At 41.3% G+C, this 22,602-nt stretch overlaps 1 protein-coding gene across 1 annotated transcript in view; it reads right to left on the bottom strand.

The window, feature by feature from the left end:
* The window catches only part of LOC113589578 (neurexin-2-like), a 590,991-nt gene that overhangs the window by 11,205 nt on the left and 557,184 nt on the right, over nt 1-22,602 (bottom strand). Inside the window, 3 exon segments of the mRNA XM_035530023.1 lie at nt 2,524-2,599; nt 5,324-5,646; nt 18,345-18,516. Coding sequence (XP_035385916.1) covers nt 2,524-2,599; nt 5,324-5,646; nt 18,345-18,516 — 571 coding nt within the window.

The following is a 22,602-nucleotide window of genomic DNA, read 5'->3' as shown; positions in this document are numbered from 1 at the left end:
GATCTCAGTCTACATGCTCTTCCTCCCTTGTCATTTTAAACACTGATCTGGCCTGCCATTACTATAGCACCTGCCCTGACTATAGCACTACAGTACAAATACTGCCATGACTATAGCACAAGAGTAAAAATACTGCCATGACTATAGCACTAAAGTAGAAATACTGCCATGATTATAGCACTAGAGTACAAATACTGCCCTGACTATAGCACTAGAGTACAAATACTGCCATGACTATAGCACAAGAGTAAAAATACTGCCATGACTATAGCACTAGAGTAGAAATACTGCCATGATTATAGCACCGGAGTAAAAATACTGCCATAACACTACAGTAAAAATACTGCCATGACTATAGCAGTGGAGTAAAAATACTGCAGTGAATATAGCACAAAAGTACAAATACTGCCATGACTATAGCACTAGAATAGAAATAATGCTATGATTATAGCACCAGAGTAAAAATACTGCCATGACTATAACATTACAGTAAAAATACTGGCATGACTATAGCAGTAGAGTAAAAATACTGCCATGACTATAACACTACAGTAAAAATACTTCCATGATTACACTAGAGTAAAAATACTGCCATGACTATAACACTAGAGTAAAATACAGCCCTGACTATAGCACTAGAGTACAAATACTGCCCTGACTATAACACTAGAGTAAAAATACAGCAGATAATTATAGAAATAGAGTAAAAATACTGCCATGACTGTAGCAGTAGAGTACAAATATTGCCATGACTATAACAAGAGTAAAAATACTGCCATGACTATAGAACTAGAGTACAAATACTACCATGACTATAACACTAAAATAAAAATACTTCCATGTGTATAGCATTAGAGTAAAAATACTGCCATGATTACAACACTAGAGTAAAATACTGCCATGACTAGCAGTAGAGTACAAATACTGCCATGACTATAACACTAGAGTAAAAATACTTCCATGACTATAGCAGTAGAGTAAAAATACTGCCATGACTATAGCAGTAGAGTAAAAATACTTCCATGATTATAGCAGTAGAGTAAAAATACTTCCATGACTATAGCACTAGAGTAGAAATACTGCCATGACTATAACACCAGAGTAAAACTACTGCCATGGCTGTAATATTAGAGTAAAAATATCTCATGACTATAACACTAGAGTACAAATACTGCCATGACTATAAAACTAGAGTACAAATTATATATTATATAAATTATAGCAGTAGAGAAAAATAAAGCTTTCTGAGCTGCTTATGGTGACAGTGATCCATATCATGCTAAAAGGAATAACACAGTAAATAAAAAAGAGGGATAGAGTTGAAGTCTTATGTTGATGAAGTGCTTTATGTTGTGTCCCAAGACAGAATGAGTGGGAAAGCGTCTACCTAAGCAATTTTTTACTTGTTACCTCAGGGCTGTTGCTGTGGAACATTTCTCTCTGATGAATGTCTGTGCTTTCTGAAGCATCATAATGAACTATTAAAGTAGATTTTATTCTGAATTTCAACACATTTCCCCAACAGACTCTCCCATCCTTAAGCAACATCTCCCCCACACAACAATTTAGTTTAGGTCATGACAGGATAAACATCGTATTTTCTTCTAGGCGTAGTAATGCGCAAATTTGTGCTTACAGCTCCAGACAATGAGCTCTAACGTTAGAGTATGGACTTCTAAAACGTACCAGGAGAGAGAGCTATTGAACGTAAAAAAAAACAGAGAAGAAACTGTGTTTCTTGTTTAAAAAGGGCCTTTCACGTCATATCAAACTTTGTAGTGGTTTAATATAGTTTCTGAAAATCTTCCCTGTCAGTAGAACCCGACAGAAGCTAGAAACCTGGTTGGAATGTTCCAAACATTGCCAAGACATCTGACTAAATGGCTAACGTAAGCAACACCTGCCAGCTCATTAATGCATCTTAATACCCAGCTGGACATCGTCTCCAAGGGAATATAATTTTAGAGACTAATTTAGTCATTCTTCTTAACTTGATTACAATTAATTAGGCTTAAGATACAAAATGAATCTCATCCATGTTTTATTCATGGTAGTAGCCAAACATAGCTCTTCTATCAGACATGGTCTGTGAACTGCGTTGTTAGCTGACTAAACAGTGACTGAGACACTACCAGGCAGCACAGCACATGCAATTACGCTCTAGGAAGTGCCTGGTTTTCTAGGTTTTGGCTGTTCGTATATTATTAAAATGTAAAACGTATGTGGTTTAGAACAAAGCATGTGGGGTAATCTCCCTTCTACAGAGACCCCACTGCCCACACTGCTTTCTGTGTTTGTGGAGGGCAAAACATATGATCCACCCAACTGCAGCAAAAAAAGTACAAAGTAAAGTAATGAGTGGTGACTGTACTGACCAATCACAGCTGTATTTAGCAAATTCCAGCTTTTTTGATTTTTTTTTGTGTGTGTGTACATGTGCATATGTCTATCACACACTCCATCTGTCTAATACACACTCCATCTGTGTAATACACACTCCATTGACTTAGTAAGAAAACTCACCACCAGGTTCACACTCCTCTAGATCTTCATCATCACTGGGACATTCTGCTGATGCAACTAGCAGATCATCCGTGTTCTAGAGAGAGAGAGAGAGAGAGAGAGAGAGAGAGAGAGAGAGAGAGAGAGAGAGAGAGAGAGAGAGAGAGAGAGAGAGATATTAATATACATTTTTAAAAAAAATTCAGAAAGCACATATTTCACAGTCCAGGAAATAATATATATGAATATACAATAATATACATGAAGATTCCTGGGAGTAACTGCTGTTATGTAGAGGGGTCAGAACTGTATTGTAGTAAATGATGTAGTGGCTGTCACAACTGTACAGTAGCAAATGGTGTAGAGGCAGTCACAACTGTACTGTAGTAAATGGTGTAGAGGTAGTCACAACTGTACTATAGTAAATGCGGTAGTGGCCGTCAGAACTGTACAGTAGTAAATAGTGTAGAGGCTGTCACAACTGTACTGTAGTAACTGGTGTAGATGCAGTCACAACTGTATTGTATTAAATGGTGTAGAGGCAGTCAGAACTGTACTGTAGTAAATGGTGCATAGCTTTCTGCACACTTCCTTTACAGAGAGGCTTGGAGTGCAATGGAAATTCAATATATTGCTGCCAAAAGGCCCTGGAAATAAATGCTCAGGAACCAGTGGTCTTGTGAACCCCTGATCTTGTGATGCCATAAACTGTGTCAGATCTGCTGCATGAACTGTGGAGTGTTATTCTGAGGTGCTGTGATAAAACTGATCCAGACTAACCTCGATAGATCCAGGGCTGTTAAATATTTCTTAATGTTTAGAGGCAGTTTAGCATGACACTGGATACATAACAGCTCATTCTTGATCACCACTGTGTATTCCAATCTCCATGTAATAGAGGGGATTTTGAGATTATATATATATATACACACACACACACACACACACACACACACACACACACACATATGAGAGACAGAAAGAGAGAGAGAAGCTAAGGTGTACACTTACTCAAAGTGGGAATTTCTGGTATTATTACAAGCAACAGTATGTTATAGCCTAAACCCTGTAACAGCCCTAGTAACCCTAACCCTATACCTAACCTAAACCTAACTCTATCCCTAACTCAGCAGGTTCAGTACAGTCCTGAGGCTAAACCTAACCCTAACCTTAACCCTAACCTTAACCCTCTCTCTCTTCTTGGCTCACTTCGACTGGGGCTGGTATATTGTAAAGCTCATGCATTCAGTCACACTGCATAATATTATAAAGTTAAAAGAAAGTGTTTTAAAATACCGTTCAATCTGCCTGGTCCCGATTAATCTGTCCAGTCCCGTTTAATCTGCCCAGTCCTGATTAATCTACCCGATCCCAATTAATCTGCCCAGTCCTGTTCAAGTTAACCGGTCTAACCTTGTAATTTTTACAGACTAAAAAGGGATCATAGCGAATAGGAAGGTTTTGTTATACATGCGTTATTCATTATTGTTGCTTTGGTGTTAAAAATCAAAAAATGGTGTTTTGTAAATTAGAGAACAGCTTTCTTATTTGTGGTCACCAGCAATTATCTAAAAATTATGTATACTAAAAGAAACCCACACCCTGTCCTAAAATAATAACCACAAGCACTAAGACCTAGAAGAAAGTCAACTTAACACACAAATTAAGAAATTCATTAAGCAATCTTATATCACATCTGAATTCCACTGAGTTTTTACTTTTAACTTTTAATCACATCCCCCACACCCCTTCCCCACACCAGGAAAAACGTTCCCAAGGCTTGAGGAAAGGTCTGGTTAAAGAGTCATTTGGTATTTCTGAAGATCTTACACTTTTGCTAGATTTCCCTAATTTTCCTTTTGCATAACAGTATGCATAATTAATAACGATAGACCACCAGCATCACTTCAACACTGCAACAGCAAGAATATTCCGGCACCTACAAATCCACTTTTCCTCTCAGCTGGCAGTGAATAGCCTGTGCTGACAGATGTGGTGCATGCATCCTTATGATGACCAACGCCACATTTAACGGCACCTGCCTGCTGCTCAAAGAGCTGTGGCGTGACACACAGTAATGAATGTAAATGGGGAAGCATGCACATGCCGACAGCCCACTGGCCGAGAGCCCGTGGCACGCGGCTAATGGCCACTCCATGCTTGGACTGCTTCACTAATGCTGCACTGGGATAAATAAGAGCTCTGACCTCCTTTTATTCAATTTGGAGCCATTTAACCAAATCCAAAGCTCTCTCACTTTCACTTTGGATGAATGCAAAGGGTATATAACAGAAAGAGAGACAGAGGAGGGAGGGAGAGAGAGAGAAAGAGAGAGAGGGAGAGAGAGAAGAAGGGAGAGAGAGAGAGAGAGAGAGAGAGAGAGAGAGAGAGAGAGACAGATTTAATGGGGGAAATATTTAAAAAGAAAGCAAACGACAGATGAAGAGCTGCCTCTCCTCAAACACAGAAACTCTCCCTCAGTGTCTCTCTCTCTGTCTCTCTCTGTCTCTCTCTCTCTCTCTCTCTCTCTCTCTCTCTCTCTCTCTCTCTCTCTCTCCCTCTCTCTCTCTCTCTCTCTCTCCCTCTCTCTCTCTCTCTCTCTCTCTCTCTCTCTCTCTCTCTCTCTCTCTCTCTCTCTCTCTCTCTCTCTCTCTCCTAATGGCCACGTCCTGCCTTTTAATATTAACATCCATACACATACCAACAGAAATCGAGCTGTATCTCCCCTTCAGCAATAATAATAATAATTGCGTGTCAAAAAGGGGAAAATTGCTCTTGTTGCTTAGCAGGAGTTTACCCCCAGCACACGTCCTCCCCTCACCTGCGTCACACTGTCTCTCATTGTGGGGGAGCGCTGTTTGCGGGTGGTGGTGGTTGCCATGGTTGTCGTGGTCTCCATGATTGTGGTGGACATGTCTGCCAGTGGTGTAGTGGAGGTGGTGTCCGTGTTCAGGACGGAGGGCACATCCCCCACCAGGCGCAGGTTCCCCTGCACCTGCACGTTGGGGTCGCCCTCGGCTGCCAGCTTCAGGACCTGCAGGCCGTTGTAGTAGAGGCCTGAGACCTGACCCTGGAAATGACGGCCCTTCTCTCCACCACCAATCTTAATACATGCCTGGCTGTTAAAAATCGTGAGCTGCCGACCTATGGAGGGAGAGAGAGAGAGAGAGAGAGAGAGAGAGAGAGAGAGAGAGAGAGAGAGAGAGAGGAAGGGAGAGAGGGAGAGAGAGAGAGACAGAGAGAGAGAGAGAGAGAGAGAGAGAGAGGAAGGGAGAGAGAGAGAGAGAGAGAGAGAGAGAGAGAGAGAGAGAGAGAGAGAGAGAGAGAGAGAGAGAGAGAGAGAGAGAGAGAGAGAGAGAGAGCAAGGGAGAGAGAGAGAGAGAGAGAGAGAGAGAGAGAGAGTAAGGGAGAGAGAGACAGAGAGAGAGAGAGAGAGAGGAAGGGAGAGAGGGAGAGAGAGAGAGAGAGAGAGAGAGAGAGAGAGAGAGGGAGAGAGAGAGAGAGAGAGAGAGGGAGAGAGAGAGACAGAGAGAGAGAGAGAGAGAGAGCAAGGGAGAGAGAGAGAGAAAGAGAGAGAGAGAGTGAGAGGGAGAGAGAGAGAGAGGGGGAGAGAAAGAGAGTGAGAGAGGAAGGGAGAGAGGGAGAGAGGGAGAGAGGGAGAGAGAGAGGGAGAGAGAGAGAGAGGGAGAGAGGGAGAGAGAGAAAGACAGAGGGATGGGGAGAGGGAGAGAGAGAAAGTGAAAAAAAGAATTGTGGAGCAAAAAAAAGAAAAAAGAAAGAAGGTCGAATGGAGAAATAGAAAAAGGAGGAAAGAAGAAAGCAAGAAAGTCTGTTTTGATATTCTGCACACACAGATTGTCAGGAAATGGGATATAAGAAGGGAGATGGGTACAAACCTCTCTGGGTTGTCCTGTTAACACTTAAGATTAATGAATTTTGCCGCTTGTGATTCTGTGGGCTAACAGAACCAAAATGGCTGCCATAGACCTGACTGGAGGTCACAGTGGCAGTTTTGTCAGGAAAGCAACAGGTTACAGTAACGTGTGAGTGTTACATGCTGCTTAGTGTCCAGGACAAGAGAGATTCGTCCCTTTCCCTCGTCTCATATGCTGATATCAGGGCTTCAGTCCTTCCTCGAGGTTCAGTCTTACACTGCTATACGCTGCTCATCACCGAGGCAATGACCTTTGACCCCCCCCCCACGCCAACATGGAAAATGAGAAGAACATAGAGGTGTGAAGAAAAAAGAAAGGAAGAGTTTAATGGGGTGAGGGAGAGAGGGAGAGAGGGAGAGAGGGAGAGAGGGAGAGAGGGAGGGACCACAGAGAATGGCATTTTACAAATAAACCAATGAAGGAGTGATGAATGAAGGAGAACCATAGCACTATGGTTTCAGGAGTGCGCGTGTCTGTGCGTGGAATTGATATTGTGTGTGTGGGCACTTAATATTTGTGTGTGTGTGTGTGTGTGTGTGTGTTCAGTTCTCTGTGCTAGTCAGCTCCCCTGGTGGTCAAGCTTGGACAAAGTGCTCAGTGTGGTTCCACGGTTTGAGCTCAATGCCATAAAGACAGCAGGAGACTATATAACCAACACACCCCTATTTAATTAATGCTGACTGAGCTTCTTATATACTTAACAGCTTTATTTCTGGAAATCACAGTACACTGATTCTAGTCTGTCCGTGTATGTGTGCATTAGTGTATGTGACAGCGTAAATCTGTTATATACACTAAATTAGTGTATAGACAATGCATATGGTTTATCCTAACCCCTAACCCCTAACCCCTAACTCTCAGACTGGCATGACTGGCACACAGTGGGATTCAGCGACAGACTTGCACATAGTGGTGGTCAGACTGACACACGGTGATGGTCAGGGACAGACTGGTAGACTGTGTGCCCACCCACTGCTCATGGGAGGGTTCTGCTCTCATTTCTCCTAGCATAGCTGCTAGGTTTTTTAGTGACAGTGCAGTAGTAGTGACAGTTAATGGGAACTGACTAACCAGAGCTGAGGCCAGACAACCCATCAGGCTAAACCGACTAACCAGAGGTGAGGCCAGACAGCCCATCAGGCTAAACCGACTAACCAGAGGTGAGGCCAGACAGCCCATCAGGATAAACCGACTAACCAGAGGTGAGGCCAGACAGCCCATCAGGCTAAACCGACTAACCAGAGGTGAGGCCAGACAGCCCATCAGGATAAACCGACTAACCAGAGGTGAGGCCAGACAGCCCATCAGGATAAACCAACTGTCTACGGGCTGTGCTGAGACGTCACATAGGTTTCACCCTACTGAAGTAGAAAAATAGATCGTATAATATGTGTTAAAACCTTAATTAATGTCAAACTAGACTATGCTAATACCACCAACTACTCGAATCTGAAACAAAGATTACTAAATATAAGATCAGCTTTGTCATCTAAAGCACTAACTGAAGTCATTACTGACCAAAATCTGAGCATCTATGTTTAATCTATGGAATCCTGGAACAGACGAGATGAAGCCTCTCTCTCTGGCCGTAGCCATGTTCCCATCTTAATGGTCGTGGAGTTGGTCTTTGTATATGACAAAGACAGGCTTTTCTCAAAAATCAGCCTTCAAGGTTAACTCATAATCTCAGCCTTCAAAGTTAACTCAAACTCGGCCTTCAAGGTTAACTCATAAACTCGCAAATTCCTTATTCTTAATGTATCAAACTAGTCTTTAACAACTAGTTTTTTAAGAAAATGTCACAGTCATCTGTTAATTACTGTCCATCTTCCACCAGGGCCTTACTTTTTCAGACTTTTTATTAAACATTTAACTATTAACATATTTATCTATTAACAGATAAGGAAATTATCATTCATGATTTCAAAATTCACATTTAAAATACACAAGATTATTAGAAAATAATAGTGGTAGCTCAGTGGTTAAGGTACTTGAGTTGTAATTGGAAGGGTGCTGGTTCAAGCTCCACCACTGCCAAGTTGCCACTGTTGGGCCCTTGAGCAAGGCCCTTAACCCTCAATTCATCATCATCATCCACAGAGATCAGAAATAACTGTTCCTAACTAACTGTAACAACTACAATAATTGTTCCTAACTACATTTACATTTATGGCATTTAGCAGACTTCAAAAGTGCTTTATCATTTCCGCATAGAACACATCCTAGTACAGTACAGCAGGTCAGAGTCCAACATACCAATGATCTAGAAAACTGTAGAATACAGGCATCAGTGCTGATACCTAGAAGTGCACATATATAAGTACATAACTAACTGTAATAACTACAATTAACTGTTCCTAACTCTCACTCTCTCTGTTCTCTCTCTCTCTCTCTCTCTCTCTCACTCTCTCTGTTCTCTCACTCTCTCTGTTCCTCACTCTCTCTGCTCTCTCACTCTCTGTTCCTCACTCTCTCTGCTCTCTCACTCTCTCTGTTCCTCACTCTCTCTGTTCCTCACTCTCTCTGTTCCTCACTCTCTCTGTTCTCTCACTCTCTCTGTTCCCTTACTCTCTCTGTTCTCTCACTCTCTCTGTTCTCTCACTCTCTCTCTATTCCCTCTCTGTTCTCTCACTCTCTCTCTCTCTCTCTCTCTCTCTCTCTCTCTCGCTCACTCTCTCTCTCACTCTCTCTGTTCTCTCACTCTCTCTGTTCCTCACTCTCTCTCTGTTCCCTCTCACTCTGTCCCAGAGTCTGAAATTTACAAAAGTACCATGTTTCAAGGCCTTTTTGCTTTCTTTCGCTTTCTCTCCTCTTCTCTCCCTCTCTGCTTCTCTCTCTCTCTCTCTCTCTCTCTCTCTCTCTCTCTCCCTCTCTGCTTCTCTCTCTCTCTCTCACTGTCTCCCTCTCTTTGTCTCTTCTCTGTCTTTCCATGATTGAAATTAGAAGGAGTTAGAAGCATGGACTGAACTGCTGTAGGAGGAGACTTGGTGAGAACAGGGGGAAAGGGGACCCCAAACAGAAGAAAAGAGAAAAGGATAAAGAGAGAGAGTAGAAGATATCCACACAGAGGAGGGAGGCGAAGTGGTTCAGGGTGATGGGTGGGCAGTAGGGGTGACAGCTTCAGGGCTCGGCGGACATGGACAGCGTGAGACATGAGCGACTGGCTTTTACTGGAATCCAGCTGTTGTAAACTTAAGGGATTTCCTTCCCACTTGCTATAACTGCTGACATTTATAGCTCCATGGCTTTACTAAGTTTGAAATGTTCTCACTCAGTCTCTGAGAGTGAGGAGGTGTGGTGTCTAGGGCTGGGGGTTGGAGAACCTTAGAGGAAGGACGAGGAAGAGGCCACAGGACACAGGTGCTGCCCTCTACCTGCAGAGCTGGGAAGTGCAGTCTGAGCCCTGTGTGTTTACACCCACATGCTGTACGGGAGATATGCAGTCTAGACCACCACTGAGGTTACACATTTATATACGGAGAATTACAGATGCAGGTAAATTTCAGATTAAATGTACAGGCTTCATTCAGTATACATATCACAAAAAATTGCAGTCACAGATATTTGCCCTGGTCACACAGATAACAGCAAAGTCATAAAACACCGCAGAAAACACCATTACGGATCTAAATCAGAAGTGTAACAGTAAATGTTAAAGGGACCTTATTGTTGCAATAAGATTTTTCATAAAGTGGCGAGGAACATTTAGTGATCCAATAATATATAAAAATTAGGGACTGATTTATTGAAAATGTTTTGTTTTCTTGCTTTTTCCCACAAGCTGTGTCAGGTTTTAACCCTCTGAGTTTGCAGTTTGTTGGAAGAAAGGGGTGGAGTGGGGACTACTCAATGCAGACGATGTTCACAACTGAGATCTGATTAGTGGTGGCCTGGTTAGATGTGTTCTGCACTAGAAACTAATTGTTTGATTATTCTGAATTATGCACAGTAATTATGTTTATTTAGAAATCAGTTTATTACTGAGAGCTTCTCCTTTAGTTAAAGCCATACGCCATCCAACCCATCAAACACAGCATTTACAGTGTGATGCTGAACAGTTTGCTGGCTTGAGGGTTGGTTTCGAGGAACGGATGCCCTCAGTGTTTAGACTGGCTGAGATGAACTCGTCTGCTTAGGCGGAGGTCTCCTTTCTCCTGTCTGCTTTAAGCTTGTGGCTTCAGGCTTTAACCCTTTGAGTGGGAAGAAAAATAAAAGTCTCTCCCTTTCTCACGTTCTCTTGCCTCCATGGCTCTGTATCAGCTGTCCTCTGATTCTAGGCTGAGGTTAAACTAGTGTTACTAGCTCATGTAACATGACCATTCTTCCTTTCTTCCTATATTTAGTGTATATACAAATGAATATTACAAAGGTTTATGTGAGCAGAAATTTAAATATGAATTAAAACAAATTCCTCCCCCTCTTCAGTTAACTGATTTGTTATATTTCAGATAGATTTGTTATTATAGAGCAATTAAAGTGAAGTATAAATCTCATTTTTATTTTATATACCTCACACACAGTGGTTAAAATAGGATAATTATTTCCAAATATAATAGGATAGTTCCATTAAAATAATATAAATATCAATTTAGCATTTGTCAAATTCCTTTATATGTCCTAGTCCAGCATTTATGACAAATGAACGCGATTTTTAGTGTCTTAGTGATTGGAAAAAGGAACATTTAACACTTTATATACTAATTGTGTCTTCAGATGTTAGTTTTAATTTCTCTGGCAAATACCATGCATAGTTCTACAGATGAGGTAGAGAGGTTTGAGGTAGAGAGGGTGGAGGTGAAGGGTGGAGTTTAAAGATGAGATGAGTTAGAGAGGATTAAGGTGGAGAGGGTGGAGATAGAGAGAGTGGAGTTGGGAGGTGAAGTTTACAGATGGGGATGAGGTAGAGAGGGCGGAGATAGAGAGGGTGGAGCTAGATAGGGTGGAGATAGAGAGGGTGGAGCTAGAGAGGGTGGAGCTAGAGAGGGTGGAGATAGAGAGAGTGGAGTTGGGAGGTGAAGTTTACAGATGGGGATGAGGTAGAGAGGGCGGAGGTAGAGAGGGTGGAGTTTATAGTACTCACTGCTGCCACTGCTGTTAAAGGCAAACATTAGCTACGCCTGAAGGAAAGCGAGATTCAAAGTTCATCTCTGACAAACAAAAGGGAATACAGGACAGGAGGGCTGGGCATCCGTCACTCAAAGGGTTAAAGAATCAATTTGAATGCTCAGTCACAATAAATAATAGATCATTATTCAAATTCAGTCCCTTTAACTTTTAAAGATGCTTGTGCTTAAGATCTTAATAATTCGATCGCTTGAAATGTTGTAAATTAGGATTAATATTCTGCCAAATAGTCATTTGCCTTAAACATCTATAATTAAAACGAATAGAAAAGAAAAAAAAAATCACAAAAGCCAAGTACAGGAAGTAGACAGGAATGCACAGTGAGTGTCATCAGATGGCAGAGGTTATGGATTGGCTGTTGCACGGAGGTTAGAGAAGGTTATGTGGAGGTTATTGGTAGGGTTAATACTCAAGAGAGGTGCAGTCCCACATCAAGGTGTCAAAAGGTTGTTTTCTATTTATGAAACCGCTTAATGTTCAGGATGCAGAGTTTTCATGAGCAGGCAATGAATAGTCTTACACATAACAAAACATTATCTAGAATTAAACTTTAACATGATTGATTTCCTTTGCCAATAAAACACTTCTTTACAAGTGATGGATAATTAATTAATTGCCATATTAGCATACATTACCATACTGGGCATTCAAATGTGTAATTTTCTTGCCCTTCTCTAGTCTGTTATCAACTGTCCAATAGGACTTTAGTGTCTATAAAGATTCGACGGGTCTGCCCCTCTTCAAGAGATGTTGTTAAGTCACTTAGACGATTCATTTGTTAGGTGGGATTAATGTTGTTTATTACCTTTGTCGAGTAGCCACTCGTCTACTACCCGACCGAGTCTGTACGGGATTCTTTGTCTGGCTATAGCCAGGCGCTCATTATCAAAGCTCCCTTTAGAGAATTTGGAGAAAACAAAAACAAAAACAAATTCAACATGTGACAATTGCAAGATTCAAAGGTTAAATGGTTAGAGGTCAAATGTTAGAAAAAGGGCATAAACATTTAGCAGGTTATGAACTTTAAAATCAGCTTTAGGTTGGTGTAAAGACATTCTGAAAGACTGTGTTGTCTTTTGTTAAATAGTTTTGTTGGTTAGAAAGTTAACAAAGCTTTAGTTACCGTGTGTTTAAGTAGTTTATTTATGGGCTTGTGAGTTATAAAAATATTTATAAATGATTTAGAAATTCAGCATTTACTTGTTCAGAATTGCAGGAAATGTTAAATATAAACAAGCAAAAATAAATGCTCATATTAAAAACAATCAGCAGTGATAAACAACAATTAACAATACATTTCTAACTGCCAACACACAGCCTCAATGAAAGGAAGATATTTCTGACATCATAACTTTTAATTTGTAATTTATTGACAGTAAGCACAGATGTCCTGCTGGAGACAATGTAATCCAGGTGGATTTTCTTGCTATGAAATTAAACAAACAATAAAGCTTTCTTCTGCAAATCTAATATATATTTATCAAAAATAAATATTTAAAATGTTTATTCAGTTTTACCACACCAAACCTGTTTAACAAAAAGTGCAGAAGCCAGAAGACTCTCTCTCTGACACACACACACACACACACACACTCACACACACACACACACACAGCCTCAACAGAGGCTCTCCCACAGCGAGCCACAATTTCTAATACTGTCCTCAAAGGTTCAAACAAACTTACATATTTCAAACTTACAATTTTGCAGATTTCATATCAGTCTACACTACAGAACTATATTCCCACTCTCATCTGATTATATGTATAGTGGTTGAAACTGTGTGGCTGTATGATTAGGAATCATACAGGTTTTAGTGACCTGTAAAGCCAATTTAAACTTTTAAATTGTATGAAGTATTACAATGCAGTACATTTAGCTGTTTACTGATTCAGATGAAAAAAACAACTTTCAAACTTCCACCTAAAATGTAATGATCTGCTTCTAACTCAGAAAAAAAGTGGACGAGAAAATAATTATTTCCAGTACTGATTGCAAACTCTCATACTGTCCCCATCTCTCACACTCTTTCCCCCATTTTTCATTTTGTCTTTCTCTATCCTGTCTCGTCTTTCTCTCTCTCAATCCCTTCTCTACTCCCTCCTGTACTGGAAGGCACGCTGATGTCAGCAAGAGCAGGAGATGTTGTGGAATCAAACTTGTCAGGTCTTTAATGAGCTGACTCACCCCCCCCCCCCCACTCTCTCCTCTCCTCTCTCTCTCTCTCTCTCTCTCTCTCTCTCTCTCTCTCTCTCTCTCTCTCTCTCTCTCTCCTTCTCTCACCCCCCTCCCCTCAGTCTCCTTGTCTCTCTCTCTCTCTCTCTCTCTCTTTCTCTCACCCCCTTCTCCTTCTATTTTTCTTTAATGAAGTCATTCATTCCATAGTCACTGACTTATAATTGGTGCTGCAATTCAATTGCAAGCAATCTAATCAAAGTCCTTCTATAGGGCTCTACCCAGAAACCCCGGCTGGTCTCCCAGAATGGCGGACACATGAAATCCTCTGATGACGCTGTGTCATCATCTGCCACAAGCTAAACAAGGTTCGGTAAAATCTAATTACAGCACTGCAATATGATGGATAAGAGAGGTCACATTTGGTCAGTCTGGATTTGCAGCAGTTCATTAAGATTTATTTCTGTAGTGATGCATTGTGCATAATGAGGCTCTATTAACGTATTGAATTTACTTTGGCATCAGTGCGCCACTATTCAGTATCGACGTAAACCTTCATTGTTTTCTTCTAAATTATTATGCATTAGACTTGGCCAAAGAGGCTTCTGGCTAAATAGAGTATCCCTAAACCTAAACCCTTAACCCTAACTCCAAACCCTGACCCTAAGCCTAAACCCTAACCCTACACCCCTAACCCTGACCCTAACTTACAAAAAGGGAAATGATTAAAAAAAACAACAACGAGAAGGATACTGCACATACAAGGCTGACATTAAAAGTTCTGAACAAACCACTGTGTGCCTAAGGTGTAGGAGTACTGGCTGTGCCTTTGTTTCAGTGGCACTCTCTGTCTCTCGACCCTAGGCCAGGAACCGTCCACGAAGCTGGACAGGTCAAAGATGTCCGTGAGCTGTCTGTGGTTCTGTATGAAAAATTCCATAGAAAACGATGTAGTGCTATAGCCCCCAGTGAGGGCCACTTGAGTCACATCACAAGAGTGAGTCAACCGCTGGGAGAAAATTATGCAAAATAAGTTGTTGGTTTTTTTTATTTTTATTTTTTTTATCGAACTGTTCTAGATGAATAGCTATACTACAAATAGTGCAAGATTGAAAACTAAAGCCAACATTCTGTGCTCTGTGGCATTGTGTGTGTGATTACTCTTTTATGGCACTCTCAGACAGCAGCTAAATGCAGTGGCACGTGAACAGCTGTGAACTAAGCCATTATTCATCAGCAGAACATCAAGAACTTCCAGCTACATGTTGCCCCCTGCTGTCTGTCTGCTAACCAGCTCAATTACATTAAATCCATATAGTTAAAACATTTGTGCTCTTGTATGTACATACAAGCACATATAAAAAGAAATATAATATTTTATATTATATTATAATATAATATAAAAAGAAGAACGCAAAGAGAGCAAAAGAGAGAAGCAATAATGGCGTCTGTATCCCAGGAGAAACATCTGGCTCACTTTATTAAGGTGACCCAGTGCTACAGCAAGAAACCAGTTCAGCTCAGTGCCCAGGAGCAAGACAATCACAGTGGAGCTGGAATAACACATCATCAAATTCAAATGCTGATCCTGTCTAGCAAGCTCACAACCTGGATGTTACTTCCTCTGCATGCCTTGAAAAAATGTTTTCTGTTTGTCTTTGAGCATTATTGTACTCTTTATATATTTTACAAAAAAAAGACACATTGTACATTTTATTTTATTTTCAAAGAGGTTTTACTGAAGCTCCTTGCTTGATAATTTAAAAATGACAAGCTATTAGTCTAGTGTGAAAAAAAAAGACCTAGCCTGTATTTCCAAATCCAACCATAAGGAGGTGCTCAGAACCCCTCTAAGATGAAGTGTTCTATCCACTTACCCAGGATTCCTGGAGTGAGAACTGGGTCGTGGGCATGCGCAGTATGTCTGAACTCCTCTCTGAACACTCCCCCTCCTCATGTTTTCAATTAGGGTATCTTAACCTATCTGTCTGTCTGTATCTCTCTCTCTCTCTCTCTCTCTCTCTCTCTCTCTCTCTCTCTCTCTCTCTCTCACACACATGCCTCCACTCATTCCTTCATTCTTTCTTCCCACTGGAGTTGTGCATAGCAAACATGTCTTCCACAGAGAGACACCAGAACCTTCAAAGCTATCTAGGAATAGAAATTGTGTAACCCCCCACCCCAACACACACACACACACACACACACACACACACACACACACACACACACACACACGCGTAAGGAGCAGATTCTGTCATTCCACAGTGAAATTCAAAAGGAGCACTGAATGACATCACAATGCAGAACAACAAAAACAACAACAGAAACAACAAATGAGAACAACAGAAAAGGAGATCCAGAAGTGACAGGCTAGAGTAAAGGGCCGTGGATACAGCCGTGAGGCACTCCCCAACCTGACTACTGTCTTAATGTCATGTTTTACATCACAATGCACACCCCACCACATGCCTGCCACCACACTTGCACTGTTGCCGTGGAGATATGTACTTCTGCTGCTCAGCCATGATAGATGATAAGGGGATCAACCTTCTTCAAAGAGAAGGAGTGTGTAGAGACCCAGATAAGAGAGATCTCTCTCCTACCATCCCTATTTGTCTCTTGCGCTTTCTCCCTCTCTCAATTCCCTCTCTCCTTTCTTAATCTCTCTCTTTCTGTTCCTGTCAGTCTCTGTCTACGTCTCCTCTATCTTTCTCTCACTCTGTGCCCATTAGATATTTATAAGTATCTGTATTCAGGCTCTTCATTTGGAAAAGTGTAAATATACAAGTTTTGATTGATGCATTTACTTTAAAATGGTTCAATATATCCACACTAACACCTGCTCTACTGAATAGAACATGACATCATTATCAGTAGTTCCTATGTTATGATGATCCTGGTTAAATAAAGAAAAATAAATAAAATGTAAAAAATTAGACCATTTTGTACTTCTCACTTTAAATATCCAAACAATGTGAGCACAGACAGACACACACATGCATGCACACACACACACGCACACACACCACCACCACGTAGTATACGAGTGGGAAGCAAGCATGACACGACTGTTTTTCATTGGCTATCTTCATCATAAACATCACTGTTGCGTCATCATCTTCACGCTGCAGTGTTACTCAGGACTGCAGTCCGTCCCAGAGCTCATGCAGGTTTGGTGTGGTAATAACAGCTCATCCGTTTGAATGGCACGTTGTATCAGGTGTATTTCCATGAGATCAGGAAATATCTTCCTTTTACTTATAGTTCAGTGGAGCTTAATCAGCTGTCTGTGAGAAAGAGAGAGAGGGCAGGGCAATCTACAGTGTGTGTGTGTGTGTGTGTGTGTGTGTGTGTGTGTGTGTGTGTGTGTGAGTGTGGGTAGGTGTATGTTTGTTTTCTTGCAAATACTATAATACTTGTGTGGGAGAGGATGATTTATAACTTCACAGCTTGGCTCTTTCTTTTACACACATACACACACACAGCATGTATAACAAGAGTTCCTAGATGTCCTTTCCTGTCGTAAGCTGCACGGCTCAAGGTTAGGGTTCACCTTCACACTAACTCTGCGAGGGTAAGGACCAGCACAGCCTGTCACCTAATAGCACGAGGTAGCTGAACACCAGGCGTGGACACCCGGGACTAGCAAACACCGACGTGTACTGCCAGGGAGAGGGAGCGGAATGAAGGCATGAGCAGGGTTAGGGTCAGGCCCCGACCCTGGTCAGAGCAGGGTTAGGGTCAGGCCCCGTCCCTGGTCAGAGCAGGGTTAGGGTCAGGCCCCATCCCTGGTCAGAGCAGGGTTAGGGTCAGGCCCCGACCCTGGTCAGAGCAGGGTTAGGGTCAGGCCCCGTCCCTGGTCAGAGCAGGGTTAGGGTCAGGCCCCGTCCCTGGTCAGAGCAGGGTTAGGGTCAGGCCCCGACCCTGGTCAGAGCAGGGTTAGGGTCAGGCCCCGACCCTGGTCAGAGCAGGGTTAGGGTCAGGCCCCGTCCCTGGTCAGAGCAGGGTTAGGGTCAGGCCCCGACCCTGGTCAGAGCAGGGTTAGGGTCAGGCCCCGTCCCTGGTCAGAGCAGGGTTAGGGTCAGGCCCCGACCCTGGTCAGAGCAGGGTTAGGGTCAGGCCCCACTGATCTCTCAGGTCCTGAAGCTTTTTCAGGGTCTCCCAGTCAGGGATGAAACTTTACTTCTACATGGAGAGGATGTCACAGACGCAACTTATTCACCATATGGCATATTCACCAGCATGACAGTACACGTGCTCCCTGAGATTCATCTCCATAACCTTGGAGTTGCACACTCTATCTGCCCTACCAGGTTACCTGTGTTAACAGCACGCTCTATCTGCCATAACAGGTTAACTATAACAGCTGTGTTTTCTGCTGTGTGTGTGTGTGTCTGTAAGAGAGGTGTTTCTGACTTCTACATAAACTGTACACTTCTGTACAGATGCAGGAACTTCACTTGATCAGAGTGAATGTTGCCTGGGAGTGGGTGATCTGTGCTCGTCTGAGTGTCTTGGGAGTGGGTGATCTGCGCTCGTTTGAGTGTCCTGCCCTCTCACACTCTCTCCTAAAGGTCTCACACATCTATCGGAGGGTCTCCATACCTGAGGGGAAGCGCTCAATCACAGGCTGATTGTCCACCTGCAGCGTGGCGTTGCCTCCGCTCCGCGTGAAACGCACCACGTGGTATTTGCCGTCACTCACCACCACCCCACTCTCCTCAATAGCAATATCATCTGTTCCCACGTTGAATATGACCCCAATCTTTCCTCGCTCCTGATGGAGAGAGAGGAATAGAGGGAGAAAGAAACAGAGCGAGGGAGAGAATTCCATCGTTAATTATTTTTGATAAAATCATAATGTGTAAGAGCAGATTATGTTAAATGCTTTGGCAGTACTGTAAATGGTCTTATTAGTGTACATATGACCTTGAGAGAACAGGAACTAGAAAGTGTGTGTGCGTATATGTGTGAGTGTGGATATGTGCAGATGTGTGTGTTTGTGTCAGCTAACATCTAGTTAAGGACTATTCTATTCTGTGCCATTTAAGCGTATATTGCCAGTACTGGTAGGGTGTTATGGTGGTGTGACAGCCTCCTCCTGCTCACAGTTCATTCATAACACTCAGTAACTCTCGCCTCCTCGCATTCCTTTAATATACATCGAAATTTGGATTTAAATTTGAATAGTTGCTAGTGCTATATGATCCAGTCATGAAAACCAACACTTCAGTTAGTTTAGTTTTCTGAGTACAAATTTCAAATGTTTAACATCCTTATTAAATGCTGTTAATATGTTGTAGAGCTGGACATTGGACATATGCTGAAACTATATGATATTCTGAGACAGCTCCAAGTACACACGCAGACAAACACAATAGACTGAAGTGGATGTTTGTATTTAGGGTGAAGTTTTTGCCAGTGAACTGGAAGAAGAAAGGAAGTCCTTCCTGGCTTACTGTTTACATTCGTCAGCTCCAACTACTTCCTGGTTCCTGAGGAAGGTCATTAACACAAATTCATATACTGTTTTCATGATGAAGTGTAGTTATATCTTAAGGCAGCTTATGAATATTGAAAACTCTCAAACACTCTTTGCTGAACCCCTCTGGAAGTGGTGTTTAATTATAATTTATAATTTAATTATAAGCCTAAGAGCTGATTTTGGGGTATGTGACGCACATCTTGTCCTGAGGCACATGTCAGGGCTACATTATTCTACCTCCATGCTCCAGAGACTCTGATTGGGTAAGAAAAAATGGCTCTGATATGTGATACCCACACAGGCTGCAGGAAAGACTTTTTCTTACTCTGCAAGTAACCCAAGCATACAGCATGCCTGAGTCATTCTATCCTGCAGGAATACACATTTGAGAGACAGAGAGAGAATCACAGAGAGAGAGAGAGAGAGAGATACAAAACTGCCATAAGATCAGAGAAAAACTGTAACAGACACATTGACAATTATTTAGACTGTTTGGAATCTGTTATTGTTGTTTACTTTATTGTATTTCATTTTGGTTCCTGCTGGTGTTATGCATTTTTTGTGTGTGTTGTTGACATTTTATTTTTTTAAACATTTATTTATTTTCTATCCTCTATAAAATTCGTATTCATTTGTATATTAATAATTAATAATATGTCTACATATATAGTATTGTTTTGGCAACACAGGTGTTTTGACCAGTCATGCCAATAAAGCACATTTAATTTAATTTGATTTGATTAGAGAGAGACAGAGATTCATGCATATTATTTATTGTGTTTTGTAACATTTGGTCCTTTCTCTATGACACTCCAGCGTTTACACCAGGAGTGTAAATCTGCAGTAACTATAATGAGCATTTCCCTGGGTTCAGCTGACCTTGGACACACTGTCTTCAGAAAGGAAAGTCAGAACTGTATCAGTCAGTGTAAGACAGTCAGAACTGTATCAGTCAGTCTAAATGTTCAGAATCACTTCCATTATCAGTCACAGATCTTCAGCAGTGTTGAACTCTCAGTGGAACCTTTTACTGCATCAGTGACACATCCCGCACAGCAAGCTGTAGCACAGATGATGTTCACTAAAACTCACTAAATCTCACTAAATCTCAAATGCATAGAAATATTCACCAAAGCAGAAATATGTGCTACCATGTTGGTAGTTGCACACATGATCAATTACTGGGAGTTGCTTATACTGAATGGACCTGTGCACACCTGCACAGATGTGTACACACAGCACAATTCATTTGCTTTTTTCATGCGTGTCCACTAAACCTCAGGAGTCTACTGTGTGCTTTTTGAGGTTCTGCTAAGCTTAAGAAGTGCTTTCAAATAGCCCAGTCCAGGTGACAGGTATTTCCACACCCTAGCGTCCCCACAGCCTATGTGCTCTGGCTAATGTATTTCACTAGATGACAAAACCTATATATGAAACCCTAAAGTAACATGAACTCAACAGGAATGACTGTGATTCTTTCTTGAGAAGTTTTCTCTGAACTCTCGGTTAACTGACATGGCACCACTCAAAGCTGTAACATCATGGTCACTGGTGCTGAGGATCAGTCATTACTGTAATGCACTAATTATGCAAACACAACAAATAATCAACAACCTGTGCAAAATACAGCAGCCAGAATATTATCACGCATGGGAAAACAAGATCATAGCATCACTCCACTGGCTGTCTCTTTCCTTTAGAATAGACTATAAAATTTTACAGCTAGTTTTTAAACCTGTGATTGGTTTACCCCCCTTCATACATCTATGAGTGCCTGATAGAATATGTTCCAAATCGAGGCTAAAGGTCTTCTAGTGCTAGTCGTCTCCATGCTGCACAACTCCAGAACTTGAAAGAGCAGACAGGCAGTGTTTGGTTTTCATGCACCAAAGATCCTGAATACATGAATAATAAACATTCATCAGGTTTCTTTCATCATGCATTTAAATTTAAAACATATTTCATTACTTCAGCATTTGTGTATTATTTTCCATTTTTAATGTCTTTATTTTTATTTTATTTGGTATATTTTTAATGTATGTTTACCTATTTATTTTCTTGCACATTGTAACTGTTGTTAATATATCCCCTTTATGTCATTGCTTTGATTTGTTGCATTTGTAATTAAGTGCCATATAAATAAAGTTTATTATTATTATTATTATTATTATTATTATTATTATTATTATTATAAGTGCCATGTAAATAAAGTTTATTATAATAATTATTATTATTATTATTATTATTAAGTGCCATATAAAGTTTATTATTATTATTATTATTATCATTATTATTATATTATTATAAGTGCCATATAAATAAAGTTTATTATTATTATTATTATTATTATAAGTGCCATATAAATAAAGTTTATTATTATTATTATTATTATTATTATTATTATTATTATTATTATACGTGCCATATAAATAAAGTTGTTTATTATTATTATTATTATTATTATTATTATTATTATTATTATTATTAAGTGCCATATAAATAAAGTTTATTATCATTGTTGGCATGACTCTGCAATTGGCTGTTAGCAACTGACCTGCATATTTTACTACAGGCCATATTGATTGTGAGTATATGAGCGAATCGCTACCATCCCAGTTAAGATCTTGTAAAGCCTGGAACACACCAAACTAACATCTGCCAAAAATGTCAAGAATGCTAAAGTTTGCAGTTGGCTTTAGAACATTTTGGGAAAAGCCCGACGGTCCAGATGAACTAGAGTGAAAGGAACAGCATGGTGGAGAAGCCAGTAGCGGCAGGCAGCCTGGCTCCACGGCCTGACGGGGTCCTGCCGGAGGGAATTGTGTTGGAAGGTTCTCTCTGGATGTTGCTGTGAGAGATGCGATGTGGACAAAACACACACATACACACAGAGACAACGCTGACACAAAGGCTCTCACACACACAGAGGCTCTCTCTCTCTCTCTCTCTCTCTCTCTCTCTCTCCCTCTCTCTCTCTCTCTCTCTCTCTCTCTCTCCCTCTCTCTCTCTCTCTCTCTCTCTCGCTCTCTCACACACACACACACACACAGACAGACATAGACACACACACAGTCTCACACACACATACACACAGAGACAACGCTGACACAAAGGCTCTCACACACATACAGAGGCTCTCTCTCTCTCTCTCTCTCTCTCTCTCTCTCTCTCTCTCTCGCTCACACACACACACACACAGACAGACATAGACACACACACAGTCTCACACACACATACACACAGAGACAAACACAGACACAGGCTCTCACACACACAGGCTCTCTCTCTCTCTCACACAGACACACAGAGACAGACACACACAAAGGTTCGCTCACACACACACACAGACACACACAGGCTCTCACACACATACACAGG

The sequence above is a fragment of the Electrophorus electricus genome, chromosome 9 (genome assembly GCF_013358815.1).
Source record: "Electrophorus electricus isolate fEleEle1 chromosome 9, fEleEle1.pri, whole genome shotgun sequence".
In the NCBI taxonomy this organism is placed as follows: Eukaryota; Metazoa; Chordata; class Actinopteri; order Gymnotiformes; family Gymnotidae; genus Electrophorus; species Electrophorus electricus.
The sequence above is the reverse complement of the archived record's forward strand: the minus strand, read 5'-3'. Positions and strand labels throughout refer to the sequence as shown.